Source organism: Arvicanthis niloticus, chromosome 30 (genome assembly GCF_011762505.2).
Source record: "Arvicanthis niloticus isolate mArvNil1 chromosome 30, mArvNil1.pat.X, whole genome shotgun sequence".
Lineage (NCBI taxonomy): Eukaryota > Metazoa > Chordata > Mammalia > Rodentia > Muridae > Arvicanthis > Arvicanthis niloticus.
Window position 1 is genome coordinate 23527452 of NC_133438.1, and position 26812 is coordinate 23554263.

General features: G+C 42.3%; 1 protein-coding gene across 2 annotated transcripts; it reads right to left on the minus strand.

Moving 5' to 3' along the window:
• Positions 1–1153: 1153 nt before the first annotated feature.
• On the minus strand, positions 1154–26127 carry Tbpl1 (TATA-box binding protein like 1). 2 transcript variants are annotated; one of them, XM_076928111.1, is made up of 7 exons: positions 25860–26127; positions 8705–8777; positions 6178–6260; positions 5982–6045; positions 4624–4727; positions 4449–4543; positions 1154–1677 (listed from the first exon to the last, which is right to left on the minus strand). In XM_076928111.1, exons 1-7 carry the CDS (start codon positions 25979–25981, stop codon positions 1598–1600), a joined length of 621 nt encoding a protein of 206 aa, XP_076784226.1. In that variant the 5' UTR covers positions 25982–26127; the 3' UTR covers positions 1154–1597. The 2 variants fall into 2 exon arrangements, with proteins under 2 accessions (XP_076784226.1, XP_076784225.1); XM_076928110.1 differs by having other exon boundaries at positions 8705–8883; positions 25860–26099.
• Between the last annotated feature and the right edge of the window lie 685 nt (positions 26128–26812).

Here is a 26812-nt window from a genome sequence, read left to right on the forward strand (position 1 = left end):
ACAGCAAAAACGAACAAACAACAACACCTCAAATATAAAAACAATTTACACAAAACTGAAGGCTTAAAAAAGTCACAATTGACTATGGGAAAAGCAAGTGTAAAAGCTCACCGTTGCTCGCACATTCTGAAGGGGCAGAGGGGCAGGGTATGAGAAGTCTTTAAGGAAACAAACTGAACATGGAAGCCTGCGTACTGTTCAGCCAGTGCTTAAGTTAGCCTTGTAAGGTTTGTAATATGTGGCACATGTCACAATCCTTTGCAAATGTTTCAAAAATACAATAGTAAGCCAGAGCTTCGTGGGAAATAGTTAGTTTGTACAGAGAATCTAAGTTTTGACTCCACTTGGCTTATTTGTAGGTAAAGCCACTCCTGACTACACTAAGCACCTGCGGGCCCTGCCTTTCCATCCAGAGCTCATGCATGGCTAAGAGCCCTGTCTCATAGAATGGAAGTTTAAGGGTGGCCTCTCTCAATCCTCCAGGTGTCACCCTTCACCTACACTAGTCAGACACGGGGAAGATGGAACCAAGCTTGCCAGCGGCTTTCTGGGTCAAGTCAAGCCGGAACCACACAGTGGCACAGTCACCGATCATGGGCACTTCTTGTTAAAACACAACGTCAATCAATTTCTGACAAGACTTTTAGCATAGCCTTGAGCACCAACCTAAGGGTAAAAAGAAGTTCAACTGCTTCCTCCATCTACAGCCAGGCTTTCCAGACTGACAAGGGTAACAGGGCTACTGTATATCCATCTAGACAGGAAAAAGGCCCCTCTTCAAAACTACAACTTCTTAGCTTTTAAAACACATTTAACATTTTCTACCATATTAAATTAGTAACACAAACATCATAGTTTATCTGTGAAGTTCTACCCTAGTTACCTAGAGCTTATTATACATGGTTTTTACTTCCAATCTACGAGGAAAAAAATTCTAATTGATATTTGGTAACAGGGCATAAAAAGATACTATATACATGTAGCATACACACACACACACACACACACACACACACACACACACACACACTCCAAAAAGAAGCCCACATACTTTAGCCAAAGTCTAAGCTGGCATAGATTTTAAAAATTTATGAATGCAGTTGTTTAAAAGAGAAAATGGTGAATTAAGTTACAGAATGGCTATGAAGAGAGATCTTTTCCAAACTTTTATTTGTGCACATTCAATTTAAAAAGATAACGTTTACAGGTTCTTTGGTGCCCATATTCAGCATACAAAAATGTAAAAGACTATTCACAAATCAAACACATTAGCTCCAACTGGAAAAATAATGACATCAATAAAACAACTGTAAGGTAGTGCACACTGTGACAGCGCTGCCTGCGGGGACATGGAGATTACTGCGGAAATAAATACAACGTCCTTTTGTAAAAGCAGCAATGTCATGTCTTGTAAACTTCCTTTTTATATTACAGCAAAGGTTGAAGTAAAATCCAAAGGGACTGGAGCTTACACTGTAGCCGTGAGTACGAGTCTGTCCTCAGTCACTGTTGGTCCAGTTTTCCTTGTGTTTTAAGTCCAATGTGCAGCAGGTTTCAAATGGTGCTCAGTTAGAGGCTCTAACCAACAAAGTTTGAGTTATAAAATCTCCTTCCTGCTTTCAAACACGAATGGGTAGATCTGCTCCACGGCAGTGGCCACAGCCTTTACATTAGGCCCTGTAATAAGGAGAATGAGAAGGGTTGAGAGGAGGCCAGCGAGGGCACTCTGACTTCCCAGAGCTAGTCTAGAAGCTGGTCTAGAAGCTCAGGCCTCTGTACACAATACTGCTGCACACTTACACAGTCCCGGACAGTCAGAGCAAGAACCCAGGCAGTACACTGTTTTAAAACACAAAGTTATGTGCTGTAGTTTCTGGCACTGGTATGAAGAACTGCTCTGTCACAGAGGGGTCCTACAGCCATCAGTACAGGGGGGAAGGACAGAATGTTTGCACAGTTGCCATCTTTGGGTCACTGTCATCAGATTAGACTTAGTCCCCCTGAGGGTCCAGCCAAGAGATATAATACTGCTGGCTACCCAAGCTCTGGCTCTTTCACTGTAGGGTCTGAAAAGTGCCTAGCTTCATGTCAGCACTGAGGTGACCACTGACCTCTGCTTATCTGATTCAGGATTCTGGGGGAGGCATCAGATAATGAGGCTATGCAATGTCATAATTAGTAACATGATCAAAAGGTACATGAAATGAAGAAATGTTTCTTAAATTTGTGAATAAAACTGTCTCACTAATAATATAATCACCCCTTGAAAAGTCATGAAAACTTAGATATCTGCTGCAAGCTTTCCTGGTATTGTACACACTGTATTCTGATCCATTCCTTTCTGGCTCACCACACTGTTACAGTGCTCTCCAGAACTATACAGTCATAGGACATTCCGCACATATGTATACATGGCATAGTAATCAATCAGGTTAAGTTTGGTAAGGTGTTTAACCAGTCCTCTATCAATTCAATAATTATATTAAAAAAAAAAAACAGTCAAACACAAAGTATGGTAATGAATCAGGTCAATTTTCTTAAGTTTGTTATGGTGTCTTGTTTATCATATATATTTACTGAGTTAAGTCAGAGTCTCACAATGTAGAGCAGGTTGGCGTCACAAAGATCTGTCTGCTTGAGTGCTGGGACTAAAGGCATGAGCTACCACACCCAGGATACATATGCACACACACTTCTTTAGGTTTACACTGTGTTACTCTGTATTTAGTATATCTGTATAGAGACTTAACTATACAGAAATCTAGGCTCAGAAGTTTAGAAGCATCTGAAATAAGAGAACAGTTTCTCTGCCTCATTTTTTAAGATACAGGCAGGAGCCTGGCAAATGGCTTTGAAAGGCCCCAGGAAGATGGGAAACACACAGCCTGAGGTAAACTCCAGGAAGATGGGAACACATAGCCTGAGGTAAACCCCAGGAAGATGGGGAACACATAGCCTGAGGTAAACCCCAGAAGATGGGGAACACATAGCCTGAGGTAAACCCCAGGAAGATGGGGAACACATAGCCTGAGGTAAACCCCAGAAGATGGGGAACACATAGCCTGGGGTAAACCCCAGGAAGATGGGGAACACATAGCCTGGGGTAAACCCCAGGAAGATGGGGAACACATAGCCTGAGGTAAACCCCAGGAAGATGGGGAACACATAGCCTGAGGTAAACCCCAGGAAGATGGGGAACACATAGCCTGAGGTAAACCCCAGGAAGATGGGGAACACATAGCCTGAGGTAAACCCCAGAAGATGGGGAACACATAGCCTGAGGTAAACCCCAGGAAGATGGGGAACACATAGCCTGAGGTAAACCCCAGAAGATGGGGAACACATAGCCTGGGGTAAACCCCAGGAAGATGGGGAACACATAGCCTGAGGTAAACCCCAGGAAGATGGGGAACACATAGCCTGAGGTAAACCCCAGGAAGATGGGGAACACATAGCCTGAGGTAAACCCCAGGAAGATGGGGAACACATAGCCTGAGGTAAACCCCAGGAAGATGGGGAACACATAGCCTGAGGTAAGCCTCAGGAAGATGGGGAACACATAGCCTGAGGTAAACCCCAGGAAGATGGGGAACACATAGCCTGAGGTAAACCCCAGGAAGATGGGGAACACATAGCCTGAGGTAAACCCCAGGAAGATGGGGAACACATAGCCTGAGGTAAACCCCAGGAAGATGGGGAACACATAGCCTGAGGTAAACCCCAGGAAGATGGGGAACACATAGCCTGAGGTAAGCCTCAGGAAGATGGGGAACACATAGCCTGAGGTAAACCCCAGGAAGATGGGGAACACATAGCCTGAGGTAAACCCCAGGAAGATGGGGAACACATAGCCTGAGGTAAACCCCAGGAAGATGGGGAACACATAGCCTGAGGTAAGCTGCAGCTCATTTGCTGTCTTCATTCACTGAGGATTACAAACAACAAGACTAGGAATCTATCTTAGCTCACATTAGTCTTCAGGTCCTGACTCCTAAAGCATGTCCAAGTATAATGTATTATCACAGTGTACTTAAACACAACCTGCAAGCAAATGCTTCCCTGGACATGGACACCCACTGAAGCCACCCCTTCCAAGTACCTGGAGGAGTCAAATGAGAAAATGAAACACATGGAGAACTTAACATCTTAACTTAATATCTATCTCCAGACCTTAAAAAATGAGTTTATCCTATGTAATTTAAATGTAATATTGTATAAGTTAAAAAAGTTATACTATGAAGATTATAGTGGGATATTCCTATTCAAAAGTCTATAAAGTACAGTTGTGTACCAGGTACACTGAGATTATGTGAGGTGAACACAACTATGAGAGCATGAAGAAGGAGCCTCCTGAGGATGATCATGAGAGCAGACACAAGACAAGCCTAGCATAGATCAGAAGTGGGTGATTCAATCCAGAACACCTGCAGATCCATGTCGTAGATTACCTGTCACTGTGATACTTCCTGTTGAAAATATCTGTAATGTAGCTCTTAGAGACTTTATCCGATAGCACACTGCAGGATGAAGTTCAGGTTCATAGCTATATAAAAACACAATTATGTTTCGTTATTTATACCGAATGGCAGCTTCAAAGTTTGTATGTTATCCCAAAAGACCTACCTGGCATGAGGTCTATTGTTCTTTGTGAATTCTGGCAAACGGATTTCAAAGGGCATGTTACAAACTGCCAAAACATTCACAACCTTAAAATCTGTAAAAATTACCTGTGGGAGAGAAGTTAAACAACATATATTATTTTGAAGCATTTGAAAGTCTCACTATGGCAATCTGTACTAATTACAAATTCTCTGTTAATATCATTATAAAATGGTATTTGCATAACTGAAACTGTATTTGTTGTCTTTTAAATTTTATGAAATTAATCTTAATGTTGAAAATGGAATATTTAAAACTGAGAAAAGAGCTAGAAAAGGAAAGGAATTAAAAGGAGTTCCAGAGTCAGAATGAAAAAGCTGTCATTTGAAGAATTAATACACAGAGTGAATGCTGGGTTCTTAAATTCATTTTAAAGGCATTCCTGTGTCCTTGTGGTGATCCAGTCAGAAGCTGTTGTTAACCAGTAGAGATTTCTCTAACCCTGGCAAGCTTATGCTAGGGCAAGCAGCTTTGATTGTTTTGACGTTAACAGGTGCTCCTGCTAACATCTTTTAAAACCATTTCTCCCTTCTCATTCTCTGCCCTCAAACCCCATGTGTGTGCGTCTGTGCAATGGGGGTCACACTTAGAGCCTGCCACATTCCAGGCAAGTCTCTCCCACTGTGCTATATATAATATACACTCCCAGTTAGACACGCCTCTGTAAAACACAGTTATAGTGAGAGCTACCCTCCAACCCAGGGCCGGCACAAAGCAGTAGAGCTACAAATGCTATGGTGCCACGTCACCATGCTCTGTGGTCCCTGCCCTCACTGGCAGTGCACTTCTGTCTACTTAATGCCTACCTACAGCCCTACTCAAGAGCACTTCTTCAAGGACATCTTACTGAATGTGACCTACCAAGGCCACTGTAAGTGGTAATTTTATTCACATTTTGATGGGGACAAAGTACTTGAAAGTTGACAAGCCAGTGACCGGCAGCTCTACATGTGAGAGGGTGCTGCCCAATATGTCTGCCTCAGGGCTCTATAGCTCGCTAACCATCCTGACCAGGTGTCTTGAGGCAATCAAGACATTTCCTGATGAATGCATGTGTGTGGTGAGGGAGGTAGAAAAGCTTGAGTTTACAGAGCATTATGTAAGTCTCTATGGTAGACGATTTAAGGAAAAAGTACCATCTTTTCTAAATCTCCAGAGCCATAATTTGTTACCAAATGTTCACACTGAAGGGCAAATATAGAGAATCTAGAAAAAAATCAGCAGAGAAGAATTCTTGTGATTTGTTTAGTCTATTGAACTTTTCAACTTATAAAATTAAACCCTTGAACATGTGCAGTATGCATATTTTTAGAAGATGTTACCTGAAAACCTAGTTTCTGCAGACTGCGGGCTAAACGTCTGGCACCAAATTTAGCTTCTTCTTCACTGTAGTTGAAGTAAAAAAGATGATTAGTGGCACAGAAAATACATTCTATACAAAAGCTGAGGCACTTTAAGTGCAGGAAAATGTCCTCTCGGGGAGCAGAGGACTCAGAGCCCAGCCTAGGCGGCACTCACCTTGTTGCTCCAGTGCAAATAATTTTTCCTGAGGACCAAATTGTAGCTGTAATTCTAGGTTTTCTAAGCTTCATTAACACTTTCTGGGGAAAAAAAACAAACAAACCAGAATTCTGTAATAAGCATTGGTCTTGACAAATAATAGCTCTGCCCTGTGTGCCCATGATATCTATCACCCACATGGTATGCAGGGTTGAGACACTACTCAGCCAGGAACCACCTTCAAGTCCAGGTCAATACTGAATACAATCAAAGTCTCAAGAATGACTTAGAGGTGTGCGAACAGACCTAAGAGAAGGTCTGTACACATCTCTCCCAGCAGAGGTCTTCCTTGCTCCATTATGTGCACATTATAAACTACAATACAACTAAGTCTGAGCAAGACTTAAATCTGCCAGGGAGTAAGATGACATTCAAACTAAAATAAGCTGTAAAATTTCAGACGAGAAACCGTAAAATGAAATCATCCGACACTTAGTTATTATTCGCCCACCTCAAGACTGTCGGCTTAAATTCTTATTTTGTTTTGCTTTTCTGATGGGGATTGTCTTTTTAGGTAGCCCAAGCTAGCCAACAGTGGATGATCCAACAGTCTGTGTGGAGACTATATTCATGTGTTTTGGCACCTGACTTTCTGTGTATTCTTTTTTTGTTAAGGGAAGATGTTATTACTAACACATTAAAAAAAAATCTTAATTGGCCAATGAGATTTTCTTTTTGTTGAATTTAATTCATTCTTAGTTTCTAGTTCTAAAAACTTGAGATAATTTACCTAGAGACACAGGCACTTAGTTTTTAGAATTTAAATTGAGCCTTCAAATTCATCCCTTAATTAAAAAAGTCTTTACTGTGTCTATGATATGTAGTGAACGTTCATGAGTCTGTGTGTGCAGGCATACGCTGTGGTGTGTATTACCCTGCCCTACACTGAGACAGTCTCTTCTGTGACGCACTGGCTGGGCCATGTACCCCCAAGGGATTCCATCTCTGCCTCTGTCTCCCACAGGAGAACAAGCAGCACTGCACCTGGTTTTTACATGGTTCTGGGTATCCCAACGCACCAAGTTTGTGCAAAAAGTGATTTACCCACCGAGCCACCTCCTGGCTGTCAGACCCTTCTAGTGCTCTGTCTCATAGGCAACTCATCCTCAGTGGACCGAAATCCTCAGCAGCCCTGCTATCTCCTTCCTCCCTGCTTCCACGTCAGTCTCCTCTCTCTCCTCAGCCTTCCCTCTGTTGGGCTGTGTATATGTGTACGTATGTAATGTCTGTTAGAGAAGGAATGATACTTGCTGTGCTGAGTTTGGCTTACTCCACTTAACAGGATGACCTTCACTGCATGCATTCTCCAGGAAATGACACGCTCATTGTACATGTGTGCACATTTCCTTTGTCCTCTCATCTCCTGATGGGCACCTAGCCTGACTCTGTAACAGCTGTTTTCAGAGGCTAAATTTATAATTCCATCACCAGTGTATAAGGATAAGGCTCCACCCCCTGCCGCTGTGGTGCTTTGAATGAGAATGGTCTCCACAGGCACACAGGTTTGAATACTTGTCCTCGGTTGGTGGCACAGTTTGGGAAGGAATAGGAGATGTGGCCTTGGAGGAGCTGTGTCACTGGGGTTTGAGGTTTCAGCAGCCCATGCCATTCCCAGTGTCAGTCTCTCTATGACCCTAACTCTGCCACATGCTTGTGGATCAAGATGCGAGCTCTCAGCCTCTGCTCCAGCCCCATGCCTGCCTGCCTGCTGCCATGCTCCCACCATAACCACCTGAAACTATAAGCCCACAATAAACTCTTCCTTCTTTAAGTGATAGAAAAGTAAATAAGACACCAACATCTGTTATTCCCTTTTCTCTATAAGCCATGTTGACTAGGGTGACCTGGAACACCGATATACTTTAATTTTGCATTTTCCACATTTCTAATGTTTTCTGGCTGCATTTTTCAACATGTACTTTATCAAAGCCAAATGCACACCTTCTGTCACTATAACGCTGACATCAAATCACTAAGATTTTGTTACTTAATAACACTAATGCTTTAAGTAGGTTAAATGGGTTTAAGAAAACAAACTCTTACATCTACGTTAAAACATGAATCACATTTTTTAGCAATTGATTATTAAAAATATAACTTAGCTAACTAAAAAGGAACAGGAAAATTTATATATAACAAAATTAAATTAGGGCTTGTACTGCTCTCAGTCCAAGCGTGGTTTTCCATCCTCCTACATTTCTCCCTCTCTCACTCCTCCTCTTCCCCTCCTTACTCCTCCTACCTTAGCTCCTCTTAACTTGTGGGGAAAATTTCCTGCTACAAGGGTATCTATCCACTGAGACTCAAAGTGCTGTCTCCAGAATTGCAGTCTCCATGAGAAGGCCACTTCTGCAGGACTCCATGTTGCATCAGTTACACCTAGCACAGTAAGGTGCTCACAACTTACCTGTACAGTACATACAGCACCACTAAAAGCATGTCAAATCAGGCTATAGAGTACACATACTGAAACTCAGATACTTACCCCAACATCACGCTTATAAATTACATTTGCTCCCTCCAAAGCAATCTTCCTTAAGTTCAAATGACATCTTGTTCTAAAAACACAGACTACATTTGTAATTAAAATGTCCAATGCAACATCACTGTCTGCATCCATTGGGGTAGTTTAGATACTTGGTTTCCCACCACGAAGATCACATCCTAGGAAAGAAAACAAAATAGTCACTGAACTTTTATGTTCTGCTATTTTTCACAAATAATCTTAAAATTAAAATATGTAAAAAGTATTTTCAAACATTATGAGAATAAAATCACGTCTCTTATCACAAAATGTCACAGTAGATGCAACAAAATTATCTTTAAATAACTTTCAATCCTTAAAACCCAGTAACTTTTACATGCAAGAGTCACACCCATGTTTCAGGTGTGCTATAGTTAAAGTAAGAAGTGACGCATATCACACTCAAGGACTGGAACTTGTGGTTCTGAGTCCTTGTAAGCACAATACAAAACCCTAGCATTTTATATAAGGATTCACTCTATGCTGATATCGTGGCCCATGCTGAGAATCCCTGCACACAGAAGGACTGCCCTAGGTTTAGGGCTAGCCTGGATTATATAGTGTGACCCTGTTTTAGAAAATTAAGAAATAAAAATTTCTAACTCCTGTATACAACCATACAGTATTTACAGTATTCAGTTCTATGTATTAACCATGCCCTAACCTGGCTGTTATTTTTGGCCTTTAATCTGCATACCTTTCCTTTTCTGTCCCATATGCACATTTGAACTCCTTTAATCCTTCACTTAAGGTTAATATATCCACATTTCTATGTAGAATTTTAATGGTTATAATTATAGCATCCCTTTTTTTGTACCATCCTATCTAATTTGAGTACCAAGATTATGCTAGTTTCAGAAAACTTAGGGTAGTTCTTATTGTTTTAAAATTCCCTGAAAGAGTTAAGTGGGAAGGAGTACTGAGAGGAAGAGATGGAACAAGGAGAGAAGATGAAGGAGAAGAGAAGCTAGGTGATGAGAGAAAGAGAGAGGGGGCATGGAGGCAGATGTTCACATGTCTCCACCAGTCAAAGATACTTTTTATATCTAGGTTGGGTATTGGGTTACACTTCTGATTGAGCATTACCAAACTTATAAATCCTTTGATTAACATTTTTAAAAAATTGTATAAAAGCAAAAAGGAAAGCGGGGGCATGGGACAGGGGTTTTCTAGGGAGGGAAAATGGGGAAAGGGGATGGCATCTTAAATGTAAATAAAATTTTAAAAAATTCCCTGAAAAACAATATATAAGAGCTTATTTTCAAAATATTTGAACTTGTTATTTGCTTGAGATTTTTGGAAAACAAATTCAATATTGTTAGTAGGTGTTTTTGGACAATGGACATTGTTTCCATATCTTTTACTGTTTGGTTTACAGAGCAATGGTTTTCCTGGGGTCTTACTGCATGGTCTAAGCTAGCTGCAGCAATGCCCACCCACCTCCCACTGCAGCTCACATGGCACTGAGATGAGAGGCCTTCCTTCCTGTGTTGGTTAAGCTGATCCTGGCTTTTTTATTTTTTTATTTTTGCCTATGCCTATTTTATCTCTTTGAGATTTGCTCAATTCATGTTTAAATTCTTACAATGAAAACTACTTAAGTTTGAATTCCTTTCTCTCTCTTTAAAAATAAACATCGAAGGCCATCATTACCTGCTGTTTCAGCGTTTCTCTACTTGGGCGTATGTTTTCATTGCCTATCAATTCTCGTGACATTTAAAATTCTGTTAGTTTTTCTTGGATGAGTTATTCAAAGTTTATAATTTTATAAACATGCTTTAAAAAAAAAAAAAACCTTACTAGTTAGTAGCTTAGGAAATGCTAACTTAAAAGACGGTTTTAGCTACAGTATAAACACAGTATAAATATCTTATAGATATAGAAACATTCTACAAAAGATATTATGTGTATGTGTGTGTGCATGTGCACGTGTGTGTCCTCTCAAAGGTCAATAGAGGCATCAGATCCCTTGAACCTAGAATTATGCATGGTTGTAAGCCACCACGTGGGTGCTTACATCTGAGCTCAGATCCTCTGCAAGAGCCATCTCTTCAGCACCAAGATACCCTTTTATGAATAGTACACAACACAAAAGCTTAGACAGAGGTTCGTGGTGCTAGTGTATAAAGTTACTCAGAGACTGTTCAATGGTTAAGAGCACTTGCTGCTCTTCCACAGGCATGAGTTCAGTTCTCAGTACCCACACTAGAAGGATCACCGACATCCTTACTCCAGCTTCAGGGGGGTCAATCCTCGCTGGCCTCTTTGGGCATCTATATGTGCAGCACATACACTTAACTAGTATGGAGGCCTGATATGAGTTTTTATTGGCACATATATATGATATATATCTATATATGTATTCATCATATATATGCATCAAAATGTTAACTTCTCTATTCAGAGAATCTAGATTTTGCTTTTGTTTGTTGAGACAGGCTTTCATGTAGCTTAGGCTGTATCTGAGGATGAACATCAACTTGTAATTTACCAACTAAGCTATACCCCAGCCCTGAATCTGAATTCTTAAATCAACAAATACATATTAAGTTTACTGTTAAAAAGTAAAGTTATTTCAACTTGCATACTCTCTGTCCAGGACTTATATTTTAAAATGGCTTAACTGTTTTGTCTCACTTTTAAGTAAATGCCTAGTCTGAGTTTGATTTCTCAAATATCTCTAAATAAAATGTTTAGAATGACAACTGTCTCGTTGTTCTGAAATGCTATGTTCCCAGCACTCTATAACATACATGTAGAAGCAGAAAGAGCCTCTTCTTTGCACAGAGACTGTGTGGATAACACAGCACCTATCTTTAGGTCTCAGGCCTTCTAGCCCAGTGCTTGGCATTCACTGCAAAGCCATAGCTTCAGCAACTGTAACCTTGGATCTCCTGCAGAACACTGCCCCCTCCTGGCTCTGATGACAAACTTCATCAGAAGCAACCACATCACATTTTCCACAAAGGATCACAATAAATGCTGTCATAAAAACAAAACACAAATAACCTTATCATCCAATGGAGGGCCCAAAAAACCAAACTACATAGATCTGCTTCGACACAGCAGAAGAGTCTTGCTCTTCTGTAAGAAGAGATTGTGTTACAGCTGCGAATGTTGGGAAGGGCTTCAAAGGCTTGACCACAAAGTTTGCATCCATAATTTGAGAACTGGCCAACTTAGGGCAAGTCTGGTAACAGACCAATTTACAACACGTCAGGCCCACGCAGTCCCAAGAGATCTCTCTCTTCTAAATGTCAGACAGAACAACACAGTTCAACACTAACACTGTATTCTCTATAAAGCAGCAGTGCTACATCTTGATTCCACCATGCTACCCAACAGTCAACACTCCTCTGAGAACAAGAATCTTGACTCCACCATGCTACCCAACAGTCAACACTCCTCTGAGAACAAGAATCTTGATTCCACCATGCTACCCAACAGTCAACACGCCTCTGAGAACAAGAATCTTGACTCCACCATGCTACCCAACAGTCAACACTCTGAGAACAAGAATCTTGACTCCACCATGCTACCCAACAGTCAACACGCCTCTGAGAACAAGAATCTTGATTCCACCATGCTACCCAGCAGTCAACACGCCTCTGAGAACAAGAATCTTGATTCCACCATGCTACCCAGCAGTCAACACGCCTCTGAGAACAAGAATCTTGATTCCACCATGCTACCCAACAGTCAACACGCCTCCGAGAACAAGAATCCTATTTAACCTTTTAGAGAACATTCTTTCTCATCTCTGAGATAAAGTATAAACTACACAAGAGGGCTTTGCTTTGGAGCTTGCATTAACTCTGTGGAGTGATCAGTCACCTAGCTTTCTACAAGTCTTCAGCTCCTCTTCTGTAAACTGGTGGTATCACATACACGGCCAAGGGAAGGTCAACTACTGTCATCAAGAAGATAGCAAGTAGCAGGTACCAAGGTTGTAGATGGCTTTACAGTTACATATGATAACTGAACACCACTAAATGAGTTAAACAGCAAACTCAAGTGCCATCACAACAGACAGAAAGAACCAGATCCTAACAGGTTAGACAGGGTCAACACACAATGCTCAATGGGCTAGAACCTGGGTAGTAAAACTTTTCCTGGGACTCAGCCATGTTGATGTTTCCATAGTGACTGCAGTGCAGGCGAGGGGTGCTGAGCAAGACCATGGAGGCCTGAACTGCTTACGATGTGCCTCTGAAAACGTGTGACCCCACTAAGGTACACCAAGAAAATATTTAATGCCAAAAGATACAAAACCCATTTTAAAAATTAAGATTAACAAGAAGTACCCATGAACAAGGTCTTTGACTAGACTCTTGTTTAACAATCCAGTATAAAAGGCATTTAAGGGCATTACCAATGATCTATGTGTATCTACTGGACTGGACATGCGGGAATTCCTGTGAATTTTGTTAGGGAGATAGTAAGAGTGGTGATCTAGAGACCTACGATAAATTTTTGAGATTTGCAGAGGTATTCAGGTATTGTCATATATCTATGATCAACTTGAACCTTAAAATACAAGAATCCTTCCCTATCAGAACCCAGTAGCAGATTTGTTGGTGTCCAGTGTCTCTCAATGTCTGAAATCTTGCCACACATATCTGCACAATCTAATGGGAAAAGATTAAGGCATGTAATATATACAAATTCAGGAATTATACACTAAGTTTCTATCTTAATTCTAGCGGCTCTTGTCAGCCTAGATATGCTCTCTCAAGGCTGAACTTCCTGCACTCCCTTTACCCGCCTCCTCTCCAAGGGTGGCAAGAGGATAAAGGAAGCACATTACTGCCGGGCCACAGTACATTGGCCTTAGTGAACAGGAAACTGTTAGCTGTCTGGCAGGTGCCATCCCATCACAAAGACATTTCTGTACTTGCCTCAATAGCATATACCCCAGGCTTAGATTTTACTTTTTTTCCAAGTATGTAAGAAAAGAATTTATAGCATGCTTGAACTCACACAAAAAGGATATGACATATTACATAAAGTACTGAATAAATGCTGAAACAAACATACCTCATTAAAAAAAATAATGTTCACTATACACATTTTTACCTATTAACTATACTACTTATTCTGAATAACCCATCTACTTGTAAACACAGCAACTGGAAGGCTGGAGCAAGAAAGAGATCTTTGCAGGTTCAAGGCCAACCACCACCACCACCACCACCCAGCCTGAAGACTGGTGGCATCCATGTAAATAATTTGCATTAAAATGACTATCATAATTTTTTAAAAAAACCTATTCTACAGAAAAGGCCAGAGACAGCTCAGTGGGTAAAGGCTCCTGTTGCCACCACACCTGACAACCTGAGTTCCATGGGATTCACATGATGGATGAAAAGAACTCCCCAAAACTTGTCTTCTGTCTGATCTCCACACACTTGATACAGCCATGTGAACATACACAGATAACAAATATAAATGAAATGAATTAAATGTAGTAATTCTACAGGGAGCTACAAAGACTATTTCTCTGGATTTTGGCAACTCTCTACTGAGCACACAAAACCATATAAAGTAAGTGTATCTAACACTTCAATGCTATCTTTAGGCAATGATGCCTAAAAGGCAGTCGGAGAAATGTAAATGCTGTTCATTTTCTGAATGAAACCACCGCTAGGGGATTCCTCTCTAGGTTGTGTAGCTGACTAGGAGCTGTGGCTTGCTGCCACTGCCCAGCACCAGGAGAGTGGATTTTATTACAACCACTGCTAGCCAGGGAAAGAAATTCCAATTTTGAGTATGTTTTCTTTTTTTTTCTTTTTTTTTTTGGTTTTTTTTTTTTTTTTTGGTTTTTCGAGACAGGGTTTCTCTGTGTAGCCCTGGCTGTCCTGGAACTCACTCTGTAGACCAGGCTGGCCTCGAACTCAGAAATCCACCTGCCTCTGCCTCCCAAGTGCTGGGATTAAAGGTGTGCGCCACCACTGCCCGGCTTGAGTATGTTTTCTATAAAATAGTTTTATACCTTCATAAATTGAACCACAGTAGACCAGGAGCCACCCACTTTTTACTAAATACAAATTTAAATTTTGGGGCTCAAACTTAAAGATATACCTGCTCCTTATTTTGGGTAGACAAAGTTTATTTTAGATATGTCCCTTAATATTTTAAGTAAACTCTAATGGTTTATTAATGGTTGGTTAATTATCAGCAGGATAGGATCCAGAGCCACCTAAAAGGCCTCCAAGCATGCCTGTGAGGGTCTCCTTGATTAGGTTAACCAAGGTGGTGGGAGGCAACATTCCCAGGCTGTACTCTGAACTCCTGACACAGGAGAGAGGAAGCTGAGCACAAGCACTTAACATTCTCTCATTTGGATGATGGCTGTCATGTGATCACCTGCCATAAGCTCCTGCAGCTGTGTCTTCTCTACCATGACAGATGACCGTAATCCTGAATTGTGAACCTAAATCAATCTTGTTGCCCTGAAGTTGACATTAGGGTATTTTTGTCACAGCAACAGAAAAGGAAGTAAGACACTGTCAGCCCCCAACTCTTTGTATATGTATATATATGTATTTTCACCCCCTTTTGAGACAAAGTCTCACTATATAGTCCTGGCTGTCTTGGAACTCATTCTGCAGACCATGCTGGCCTCAAACTCACAGTATCTACTTGCCTTTGCCTCCCAAGTGCTAGGATTAAAAGCATGTGCCATCACACACTGAAATATATGATTTTAAAGAAAGCATGTCAGTTCTGGTTACATAGGAAATATTCAATCACTGTTACATTTTCTTAGGCTGGTGGAGGTGATGTTAGGTCTCTGGCTAAGGCTCTCACTTCCTGACACCGAAAGAAAGGCCTTGGATCGCTCAGAACAATTTGTTTGGAACATTTTGAACTCCAAAACTTGTGAGACATTGAAGAGGAGATACAGAATGACACGGACGTCTAAGAGCTTAGCAGACTGCTCAGTAAAGCAATCTCTTATGATCCATATGATGGGGTAGAAGCAGAGGGGAGCTACTGAACAGGTGCCTCAGTGTCCCCATGTATAAAACACAGCGCAGGACCTATCAGAGTGCCAGGCCATGAAGTGAAATTCCATGTGACATGCTTGGCACTGTACTTATACATGGTAAGCATTTGGACTTAGCCATGCTCACTGTTACTATTATTATCTCCTTTCTTCCTCTTCCATGAGCAGAGAAATGTTCAAAAATGGAAAAGGTTTCTGGTGATTCATTACAGTCTTCAAGCTTTGGAACACAAGAATATTTCATGTGTCTTCAAATTTAAAAGCAAGAAGTAAAATAAAGCATACAATTTTATGTACCTGATCAATAAAATTAGTATGGTAGAAACATAAATTTAGCTACAAATTTAATAATAACTGCAGCCTTAAATAAGACTATTTATGGGAAAGAGATGGTTGGCTGAGAAGCAGCTGTGTGGGAGTGGGGTGGGGTGGGGGTAGGAGGTGGCGTGGGGGGTGTGGGGGGATGGTGGCTGGGGGAGAGCAGGACCAGCAATGACTGAGCAGGTACTGACTGCACAATACAAATTCGTTACTTTGTTCAACTTTACTCAGATCCCCACAGAAGCCAAAAAGCTAAATATACTACAAGTTTAGACATTCAGTTTGAAAAGTCAACTTTAAATACTCATTGCATTTTAGGGTGCTGCTTCTCTTGGCTGGGTTGTCTTCCATGGGTCTCTATTCTCACTGATTACAGACTATGGTTTGAAACACTGAGAAGGGTGGGGTGGCTCATGCCTGTAATTCCAGTAACCAGAAGGCTGAAGCTGGAGGGTTGCTTGGAGTTGAGGCCATCCTGGGCTACAAAGTGAGTTCCAGGTCATCCTAGGTTACAGAGTGACACCATGACTTTTTGTAGTATTGTCTCCTCGTTAAATCAGACATCCTATTGAAGTCTAATTCAGCCCCTGAGAAATTAAATTAAAAATCTCTGAATCTTAGACATGTCCACTCGTGTATGATATCCCAGAACTCTGAGGCTGAGGGTAAGGATTATCATTGGTTTAAGGCTAGCTTGAGCTCCACAGAGAGCTCCAGGTTAGCCTGGGCTCAAGTGAGACCCTGGCTGAAACCCACAGCACCACTCTCACAAAGCTTCAGAACCTTCTTTGATCCATCATTTTCTCTCTTATACTCAGCTAACTTCAAACATAGCTTTATTTTCTGTATCTGAAGCAAGAATTATTTTTAGGCTTTCTTGAACATCATTACGGCAAGAGCCCTCCTACTACAACTTTTCTGTTTGCCGTCTCCAGCATCTAGTCCATTTATCAAACAACTACTAGAATTATTTTTCTAACTGTGCTACATCCCTACTTTAAACAAACAAACAGACACACACCAACCTCTTGGCTCTCTTAGACAAACAAAACAGGATCTAATCTGCTTGGCTTGGAGTGTTTCCCATCCCCTATTTTCCTTTTATAGCTGAACTTACTTACAATACACCTTACACGTCTCCTTTATAGCATACTGCTCCCAAGGGCAGATCCCTTTCTGCCTGTCCCATTCTTTGAGCTAACAAACTCTCACTCTAACTGTACATTTACTATGTTACTGGAGTCAACCAAGCCCTGTGGGTCGGCAAGGCAGGAACCTCTTAGTAGTTCGTCTAGCAGTAAAAACAGATGGCAAATAAGCCAGCAACGAAATAATGAGAAACTGTGACCTGGAAATAAACAAGAGGAAAGAGAGGCGCAGGAGGACAATCCAGAGAAGTCATTTCAACTACCTTTAGAAATTAGAGTTTTTAGTCCACAGAATAGGAGGACACCCCAGAAACCGTCCGTGCTCTGTCTACTGGATAGCAAACACTACGCTCTCTTGAGAAACAGCTCAATCTAAATATTTTTAGCAATTGGATCAGCTACTTGGTAGCTGAGCTAAAAGAATATTTCTGGAACAAATCAAGGAATTGCTGGACAGATTATATTCAAGGTAGCAATAGGTAACAGAAATTAGGATTTAGACTTATTTATAGGTAACACTTTATTCATCATTTTCATTTTCCCAAAAATTACTTCATTCTTTGTCACCCAAGGAACCTAACTTGTGCAGCTTTTAAAGCTGTTAGATGGTTAAGCGTCATCACAGAATAGCTAACATGTCCAGTCTGTCAGGATGGTGTTCATTTCACAGATACGTTCTTATTCCTCTATTTACAAAGGGAGGCAAACAAACAAACCAACCCCATAAAACAGAAAACAAACAAACCAACAACAGTAGCAGCAACAACAAAAACAACACAAGACAAACTAAAAGTATAGTTCTTTTTTTTTTTTTTTTTTTTTTTTGGTTTTTCGAGACAGGGTTTCTCTGTGTAGCCTTGGCTGTCCTGGAACTCACTCTGTAGACCAGGCTGGCCTCGAACTCAGAAATCCGCCTGCCTCTGCCTCCCAAGTGCTAGGATTAAAGGTGTGCGCCACCACTGTCCAGCAAAAGTATAGTTTCAAAGCTAGACTTTGAGTCAGAGGATCACCAGATTGAGGCCAGTCAGGGATACACAGCAAGATCCCACCTCAACGCAAGACAGATATGTTTCGGACATCTGAAGCCTTCTAATTTTAACAAGAGAGAAATAAAAAAGCTGAAATAGAGGTGCATTTATGTGTATAGAGGGGAGGGACAGGGTTTCTCTGTATAACTGCCATGGCTGTCCAGGAACTCGATTTGTAGAACAGTCTAGCCTTGAACTCACAGAGATCCCCCTGCCTCCGCCTCCTCTGAGTGCTGGGATTAAAGGCATGAGCCATTGTGTTGAGCTAGAGACATACATTTTTAACATAAACACAACTAAGTAGTCACTTGCTGCTTCTCAGAGGTATGTTCTGAGACATACTCAGGCTGTGTGGTGCAGCCTCCACCTAGGCCTACAAATGTGTACAGTGTAATTCCCACTGTGCATTTCAGAGGCAATGAAAATATGATAATTATTTGTGCACCTAAATGAAGGTATAATAGAAACACAAAGTAACAGGAAATTTTCATATTCTTTATGATAAGGCAACCATCATCTATGTGGTCCTCCAGTGACCACGGCTTCACTGGATAGCATATGAAACTGCTCAAACAGGTCTGCACTGCAGTGAGTTTTTAGACTACTGCCAAGCTTTAATTTGTCATACTGTAACTCATGCTAGCAATATGTGCTAAGAGGATGGTCATATGGACTTTTTGTTTGTTTGAACACATGTTTTCATGTAGCTCAACATGGCCTCCAACTCACTATGCAGCTAACACATAGTGCTAGTATACTAGCATAAGCTAGTACAAACACCTTATACTCCAAATCTTCCTGCCTCTATCTCCCAATGCTATGACAGGCATCAACTAGCATGCCTGGCTCATCTAGGAATTTTTAATCTGTTATATCGTGTCAGATCTTTGTCCCTGTGCCACCATAACAGCACAGAACAGAGAGTACATTTCAGAGTAGCATACCATGTCTGCTGACTATGAACTGGTGACCATTTTCAACATGGCTGTGCTTCCATGACCTCCCAAGTGAAGATCCTGGGATGTGGCCAGGCCATGATCAACTAAAGGATGCCCAGGACTACGTCACCAGGCTGTCTGAAGTTAAAGGTGAGGAGATGCACAAGATGCACAGCATCGTAATCAAGCCAGTGACCACAGCTGTGGTGGCTCCAGAACAGTGTCTGAAAAGGGACGGGGCAAACCTTCTCCACCAAAGCTCCAAGTTCATTTGTGAGTTATCTGAGGCTCAGACTAACCTTAACCCATCTGCAGCCTGGGTTAGAGAGGAGCTTCATATCTTCCTATCTGTACAGCAGCATCTGCCTTCAAATAGTAAGGTGGAAAAACACCAGGAAAACCCTTCTCCAATCAGGCAGGCTTTATTGTAAAAAGCAGTACTGACATACTGCCGTCAGTCTCTTACACCACCCACCACTCCTTTCTTCCAGAATGGAGTCTCAATGTGTAGCCCTGGCCAGCCTGAAATTTACTATGGAGATGAGGCTGGCCTCAAACTCACAAGATCCACCTGCCTCTACCTCCACCACACTGAGATTAAAGCATGAGCCACCATGCCACACAGACCTGCTCTCTTAAAACTATTCTCACTGTCTTCAGAGTATCTGAAGTTAAAGAAGCTATAAACATACATTTGGGTTGGAGGGCAAAAAAGCCACAGTTACTTCTCCTTACATCTCCGTCTCTCTTTTGTTTTGCTGTCTTAAGATCTGGGATCAATGTGGCTTATGAAAAAAGGGTTAACAAAGTTTAATCATTACAAGACAGACTCTGACTAATCTACTTGCTCAACCAAATCAGCAGGATCTGCCAGGCTTCACTTTCTTTAATTAGGAAAACAAAAACAAGTCTTATCTCTGGATACAAGCATACTTGGAAAAGAACTACAGAACTTTACCTCTACGTAAGAGAAGACACCTTGCACCTGGGCATCAAACTTGGGCCTGACATATTTCAGGCAGTAACTTCCACTGAGTTGAATCTTCAGCTAATATACTTTGAATGATAGGATGGTATACATTTTATAAAATTATTATTTCAACAAGAAAATAGGACTTAAATATTAAGACAAAATAGAAGACAATACTTTGAACTCCACTTTCTTTTTGTGAAAAAACTTTCTTTTTGATACAGGGTTTTGTTCTGGCTGGACTAAAATTCACAGTGATCTGGTTACTGAGTACCCGGTACTGAGATTACAGGTATGCTCCACCAGGCTCAGCAAACTTTTTTTTTTTGTTTGTTTGTTTCAAGTGTTCAATTAAACTATAAGACTTGGACTTAACCTTATATTAGCTATCTTGATAGTCAACTATAATTATCAAACTATTTCCCAGGTTAAATAGTTTCAATATTTGGGTTGAGTCTTACCCAATAAACAAAGGTTTTCAATTCTAAAGCCCTTTTGTAATCCCTGGCACAGAGCAACTGCTTCAGCTCCTCCTGCAATTCTCAGAGAGCTACTACTTATTTTACAACAACTGTAGTGGCATGGAAAACTCAAAATGACTGATATGAGCACTAACAAATTTCAAGTTTATCATCAATTAAGGTATACAAGTAACTATGCTTTAAAAAAAAAAAAAAAAAAAAAAAAAAAAAAAAGGCCAGTTCTGCCAAATGAATCGATGGGGTCTGTTTCTTTCATTCAGAAGTACTACACAGCAAACAGTCAGGCCCACAGGGAAACAGCTTTTCAATAGCTGTAACCAGGAGCCAGACCAGGCTTTGTTGGTTTTCCTTTTCTAAGAAACATAGATGTCTGGCTTTACTTAGCCCATCTGCCATAAGTGATAACCAGATGCTCCTGTGACAATTAGAAATTTTCAAAAGCACTCCCCTACAGTAAAACCTAATAGCACAGATGAGTTCAATAGCCTGGGATCAAAGGGAATGTCAATAAAGTAACAGAGAGTCTGGGAACAAGAGAAAGGAGTGATCTGATGAACACGCATGCCACAGGGGACCAGTCCTCTCAGCACCTGCTCCTGCTCTGTCAGCCTCACATGACCCTTTAAGTTCAGATATTAACTCCACATTGTAGACAGTGATGTCACACCATTAACAAAAGCAGAACCCTGATGCTCAGCACAGGTGGCTGCTAAGTAGGCATCATCCATACCTTTAATACACCTGCTCTAACACCAAGAACATGTAACCACTCCTGATCAAGTTACTGCCTTACAACCAAGAGCTTCAAAGGTAGAAGGAAGGTTGACACTTTTGAAGCTAATTAATGTTTCACTTAGTAAAACATTCATCCAGGCCAATCTATATGCAAAGCTGTCTTTCTTGCTTGGCACCATTAGTACTGACCAACCGTGATAAAATGCTATCAGTAGCACATCATCTAATTTCTCCTTTTTTCCTCTCATCTTGTGTGTGCACATAAATGGGTTTGTGCCTGAATGTGCCTGAGTACGGGTGTGCACAGGGGTCAGGGGACAACCTCAGATCCAGTCCCCACCCTCTCTACCTTATGTAAGACAGGCTGTCTTGATTCACTGCTACTTCTGACATGCTTGGGGGACTCTTTAGTCTCTGCAACTCTTCTAGCCACAGGATCACAAGGATTACAGACAAACCACCTCCTCTGACTCCATGTGGATTCTGGGGATCTGAACTCAGGCCCTCACATTTGCATGCCAAGACCTTGTCCCAATGAGCTATCTCCCTAGGTCTCAGCACTTTCTAATGAATAAATACTTTACAGTTAAAATAAGCTATAGCTTATTTTGTACTGTATGGGAAGAGGTGTACTTTAAAGTTTTGGTGACCCCATTGGGAAGAGATCTAAACTGCCCAAGAAGACACTTTGATGTAATGTTTAAACATTTAAGAAGGTTCCTGGTAACATGCTTCCTTGCACAAACCCAGCCATTCAAGATAAATTATCTTCTGTGTTAACATTCAGTCATTCAAGACCAGGGGAGCAGAATTTCCTAAGTGGTACAACCACTTACCACTGATGACATACTTCTAGACCTTGCTTTTTCACAACTATAAAAACAACACATATTCCACATCCCTTCTAAAAAAAAAAAAAAAAACCAAAAACCAAAAACCCAGAATGTAAAAATCACATTTGTCTGTGTCCTGAAAGACCCCAGGTTGATCTCTACTTGTAGAACTCTTCTACAGTGGTACTCCTAAGATGCACACATCCCTGCATCTCCTGCTCACGTGGGAACAGTCAGCCCTTCTTTCTATTAAACCAGCCTTAATCATACCTCTGACCTGCTGGTGCCTATAGCTGCACCACTACACAGAGTAACAAACAGATGTGACACAGGAAGAATTAGGTGTCAGAAGGCTCTTCTCAGGGCTCAGGCCTCAGCACACAAGATAGGATCTCCTTCATCTCCATCCAGTAAACAAGTCAATCCTCAGAACACACACACAGAGGATATGAACACACAACATGGTGATGACTCATAGTGCTGACCTTCTAGAAGCTTCTTGTATCAGGCATGATAATACCTACCAGCCAACAATTATACTACCAGCACGTATCTAATACAATATCTGCCACTCAAATTCACATCCGTTATGTTTACCCATGTCTGTCATTTCTCTGTCAGCTACACATACACAAAAAGCACACTTCAAGTGGCACCAGTCAAAAAAGGTGTGAAGTAAAATGGACAGAAATTTCAGGAAAATTTTACAGCTCAAATGTCAGCTAAAAATCTTGACACTGAAGGCTTTAACTTGGAAACATGGTGAAAAGTTTCTAAACTGTTTCAAAATCAATATAACTTTTATTTTTCACAGTAATAATTTCATCACATAGTTGATGATGCAACAGAAAGAAATCAATCACCTAGGGTTGCTTACTTAGTGTTTAAAATGTTCTCATGTCTACTCAACTACATTATATAGAATTTGCTACCTTTTAAATAATGTCACATTTCTGATGAGAAATGGCAATTCAAAATATTCAGCTGTGTTTCATGTTGTACATTATAGCAAATTCTGCACATTCTTCTCAGATATACCCACAACATTTTTCATCAGATTATTTTCCACCTGAAGAAAAATGTGTGGAAGCCACTTCTGCACTTCCTTCAAAATTACAAAATGTAATTTTAGTCAAATATTCAGATACAAAATGGTAAGATAGGTGGTGAAAACAGCTTTAAACTAAGAATTACAAAAACCTTATGTTCCGTTTATAACACACAACAGGGTTATCCTCAAAAACAGTGACTGTCTATATAGTAAACAGTAGTACCACATGGGCTTCTGAACACACCATTGATGAAGAACTTAAATATGTTCACAAACTTTATTTCAATACAATCTTTTGAGTCAGAATGTACTTGAACCTTAGCAGTTATTCTGAAATATAAAGAACTTCTGACATGTCCACTTCAATTCTTCAAAAAAAGTTCCTATGAAAATGCAACTAAAGTACCATTAATGAAAAACATACATAAGCCCAGAGCATGTGCTGAATACTCCCTATGAAACAGAAAAAAAAAAAAAAAAAAGTATAAAAAAAGCACTTCCGATCAGGATACAATTAAGAAGAACATGCATGCCTTTAATCCCAGCACTTGGGAGGCAGAGGCAGGCGGATTTCTGAGTTCGAGGCCAGCCTGAACTACACAGAGAAACCTTGTCTCGAAAAACCAAAAAAAAAAAAAAAAAAAAAAAAAAAAAAGAACATGGCGTGATGGGGCCAATACCATGGAAAGCCTAAAGTGGACTAATAAAAGTTAGCTGCTAGATCTGAGCAGCATCTAGGGAGCACAAGAGACAGGTCTCAGCAGACAGTCCCGGTGAAGGAAGTCTAAAGGCAACACTGATGTGCAGGGAACTCCTTAAGACCCACACTGTGAAGAAGTTCCACTGCCCAGCTCTGCAGCCGACAGTGGACGATCCTCAAGAAGCCTCCACAGAATAGCCATATAAAAATAAGCAAAGACTCACCCTGGCTTCTAAAATACCAACTTTTTCATCTCAAGAGTTTTAAAACCTAATTTGATTTCCAATGCTCAAGACTCCAGTCCTTTTAAAGGTAAGCTGCTGATATCCTTGTCAACCTGGAAGTACTTCAGCTAACAACGCTGGACGCCAGAGTCCCAGTTAGAAGCTTAAAATGAAATACAGGACTTAAAAAAAAAAGTGTACCCTGCCTGGCTCCTCTTCAAGAAACCACACACCTCTGGGCACTTATTTTGGGAGCACAGAATGAATATACAAGAGGACTGGCAATAACAGTGACATCCTTTTGCTTAGGAGAAGCCAGGCTTAGCAACTGAACCTGTGGTGGGCATATTGCTAGATGATTATCAATGTTTCCATCATTAATCTTCAACTTTGTATGAAGAGCCTTGCTCCTACTGACCATAAAAATGTTATTACTGTAGAATGTAACCTTTCTGGACCATAGAGAAACGTCACTTACTGATGGGAAATTCAGTTTTGTTTTGTTTTCTGAGACAGATATCTAGCGCAGGAAGACCTGAAACTTACTATTATGTACCCTAAGCAGGCCCTGGACTCATATTCTCCTGCCTCAGGCTCCCAAATGTTGGGATCCCAGGCATGTGCCAACACACTCCACCTAATATGGTTTAGCAAAGTATAAAACAAGTGGTCTGTGACACAAGGCTGAAGAACACAAACTGATGAATATTTAACTGGGCATATCCAAACCCTAAATAATTCTTCCAACCAGACAGTGCTAAAAGTCACTTCTTGATTTGAATGGGCAGCTATTTTCTCAAACTTGGAAAGGGACTGCAAATTCTGGCTAGAAGATTGAATGCCCTCCTTACATTTCCCTTTTTCAATTACCTCAGGAAATCTGTTATGGCTTCACACACAAGCCACAATTCTAAGCCATTCTTCTTAACCATAAACACGCCAAGCCAAGTTCACACTAGTCACTGTCAGTCTCGCTCTGCAGGTGACAGATGCAGTAAAACTCACAGATGTGGACTGGCTGCAGCTTGACCCTCGGTGCAACGTGCACACTGGCAGAGCCTGCAGATGCACAGCTCAGCAAAGGGAGTGTTTTCTATTTCAGTCATTTCCCATTTTATATACTTCTAGGACCCGTCCAGGCGATTACGGAGCGATTACCGCCCCCACCCCCCACCCCCACCAACTCTCATCCCTGCTCAGCCCTATTCACAATTCATTTCTATCTTCCCGCGTTCCAGATCCTTCTTCCCGTAGCTTAATTCGGCTGCTACTATTATTATAGAGCAGGGCTCCCGGCAAGTGCCAGAAGCGAGAGGCACCGGCGCCGTTATTTGGGGAGCCTTCGAGCAGCTGCTCCAAGTTTTCCGAGAAGCCACGGACCCCCTCGCTTAGTGGCAAGGTCCCTCTTCCCCCCCAGGGGCGGGCTCCGGGACTCAGTCCATCCCTGCTCGTCTTCTTCGGCAGGCGTGCCCCACCCCCACCCCGTTATCCCTACTGGGATGCCCGAGCCGCTCGGCCCGTCCTCTACACTAGCTGGTGGCCGGCCCCGCAGCGCTCCCGTGCTCAGGTCCCCGCCCCGCACAGCTCCCCACAGCCCGGCGGGCGCGCAGACGCCCCGCGGCCGCTTCGGACCCCACGGACCCCCTGCCCCCCTCCCCGGACCGCCGACAGGGTTACCGTGGGAAGACGGGGCGGTCGTATAGGACACGGCGGCAGCGCTGCTGCTGGTTGCGTCGGACGCGGAGAAGAAGCTGGAGGACAAGGATGAAGATGAAACGGGTCCGCTCCCCAGTCTCCATGGAACTCCCGCCTAGGCCCGTTGCTAGGAGCCCCCCCAAGGCTCGAGCTCCGTTTCTCGCTTTGTTGTTCCGGGTACAGGGCGGCCGCCGCTTCCCCCGCGACAATAAATAGACTAGACGCGCGGGAGCATAGAGATGGCACGCGGCGGCTAGAGCGCCGCCGGACCCCCGGTGCTCCGGGTATCCGCGCTAGCCACTCACTTCCGGTTCTCGCTGCTCCCCTCGCAGCCCCGGCCCCTAGATTCTTCCTCCTTCCTGAAGCCGCTGGCGAAGTCCTCCTGCCCGTGGACGGGGCGAGGCGGAAGTGGCCAGAGGGTGCTGGGTACCCGGTCTGAGCTCGCCCTGGGAGGGTCCGAAGCCCCGTGCTCGTTTTCTGCTCATCGCTGGCGAGCAGCATAGCACAGATGGACTTTAATTTTCATTTAAACCAGAACTGTGCCTGGTACCCAACCGTTTGTACAGCTTAGTTAGCAGCCACTGGGCCCTAGTCCTGACCCGGGGGTGAAAGGGGTCCCAGTCTTACTCATCGAGGGCCGGGCGTGGCTGGAGCAGCGGGGCTGGCAGCGAGGCTACGCACACTCGCCGGTTTGAACGGCCGCACCGGGCCGAGTACGCCCTCGGGACGGCGTGGGCCGTGCTGCCCGCGTAGCGAGACTCATAACGGCCCGAGTGCCGCCGCGCGACCCGGCTCTTGCCCCTGCTGGCTCGCCCTGGACAGTCGGGGGGGAGGCCAGCGGGTTAAAAGGCCACGCAAACCGGTGGTTTTGCCTTTGACTAGGGCCACTTGGCCTTTTGAGAATGACTTGAGCTGACTTGGGAGAGTTTGGGAGT

Excerpts from the sequence above, each read along its gene's own strand:
- Tbpl1 (XM_076928111.1), bottom strand. The coding sequence starts at position 25,981 with ATGGAGACTGGGGAGCGGACCCGTTTCATCTTCATCCTTGTCCTCCAG. Across the intron at positions 6,261-8,704 it reads TTTATAAGCGTGATGTTGGG|AAAGTGTTAATGAAGCTTAG; the intron begins GTAAGTATCTGA and ends TTTTTTCCCCAG. Across the intron at positions 1,678-4,448 it reads AGGAAGTATCACAGTGACAG|GGCCTAATGTAAAGGCTGTG; the intron begins GTAATCTACGAC and ends TCCTTATTACAG.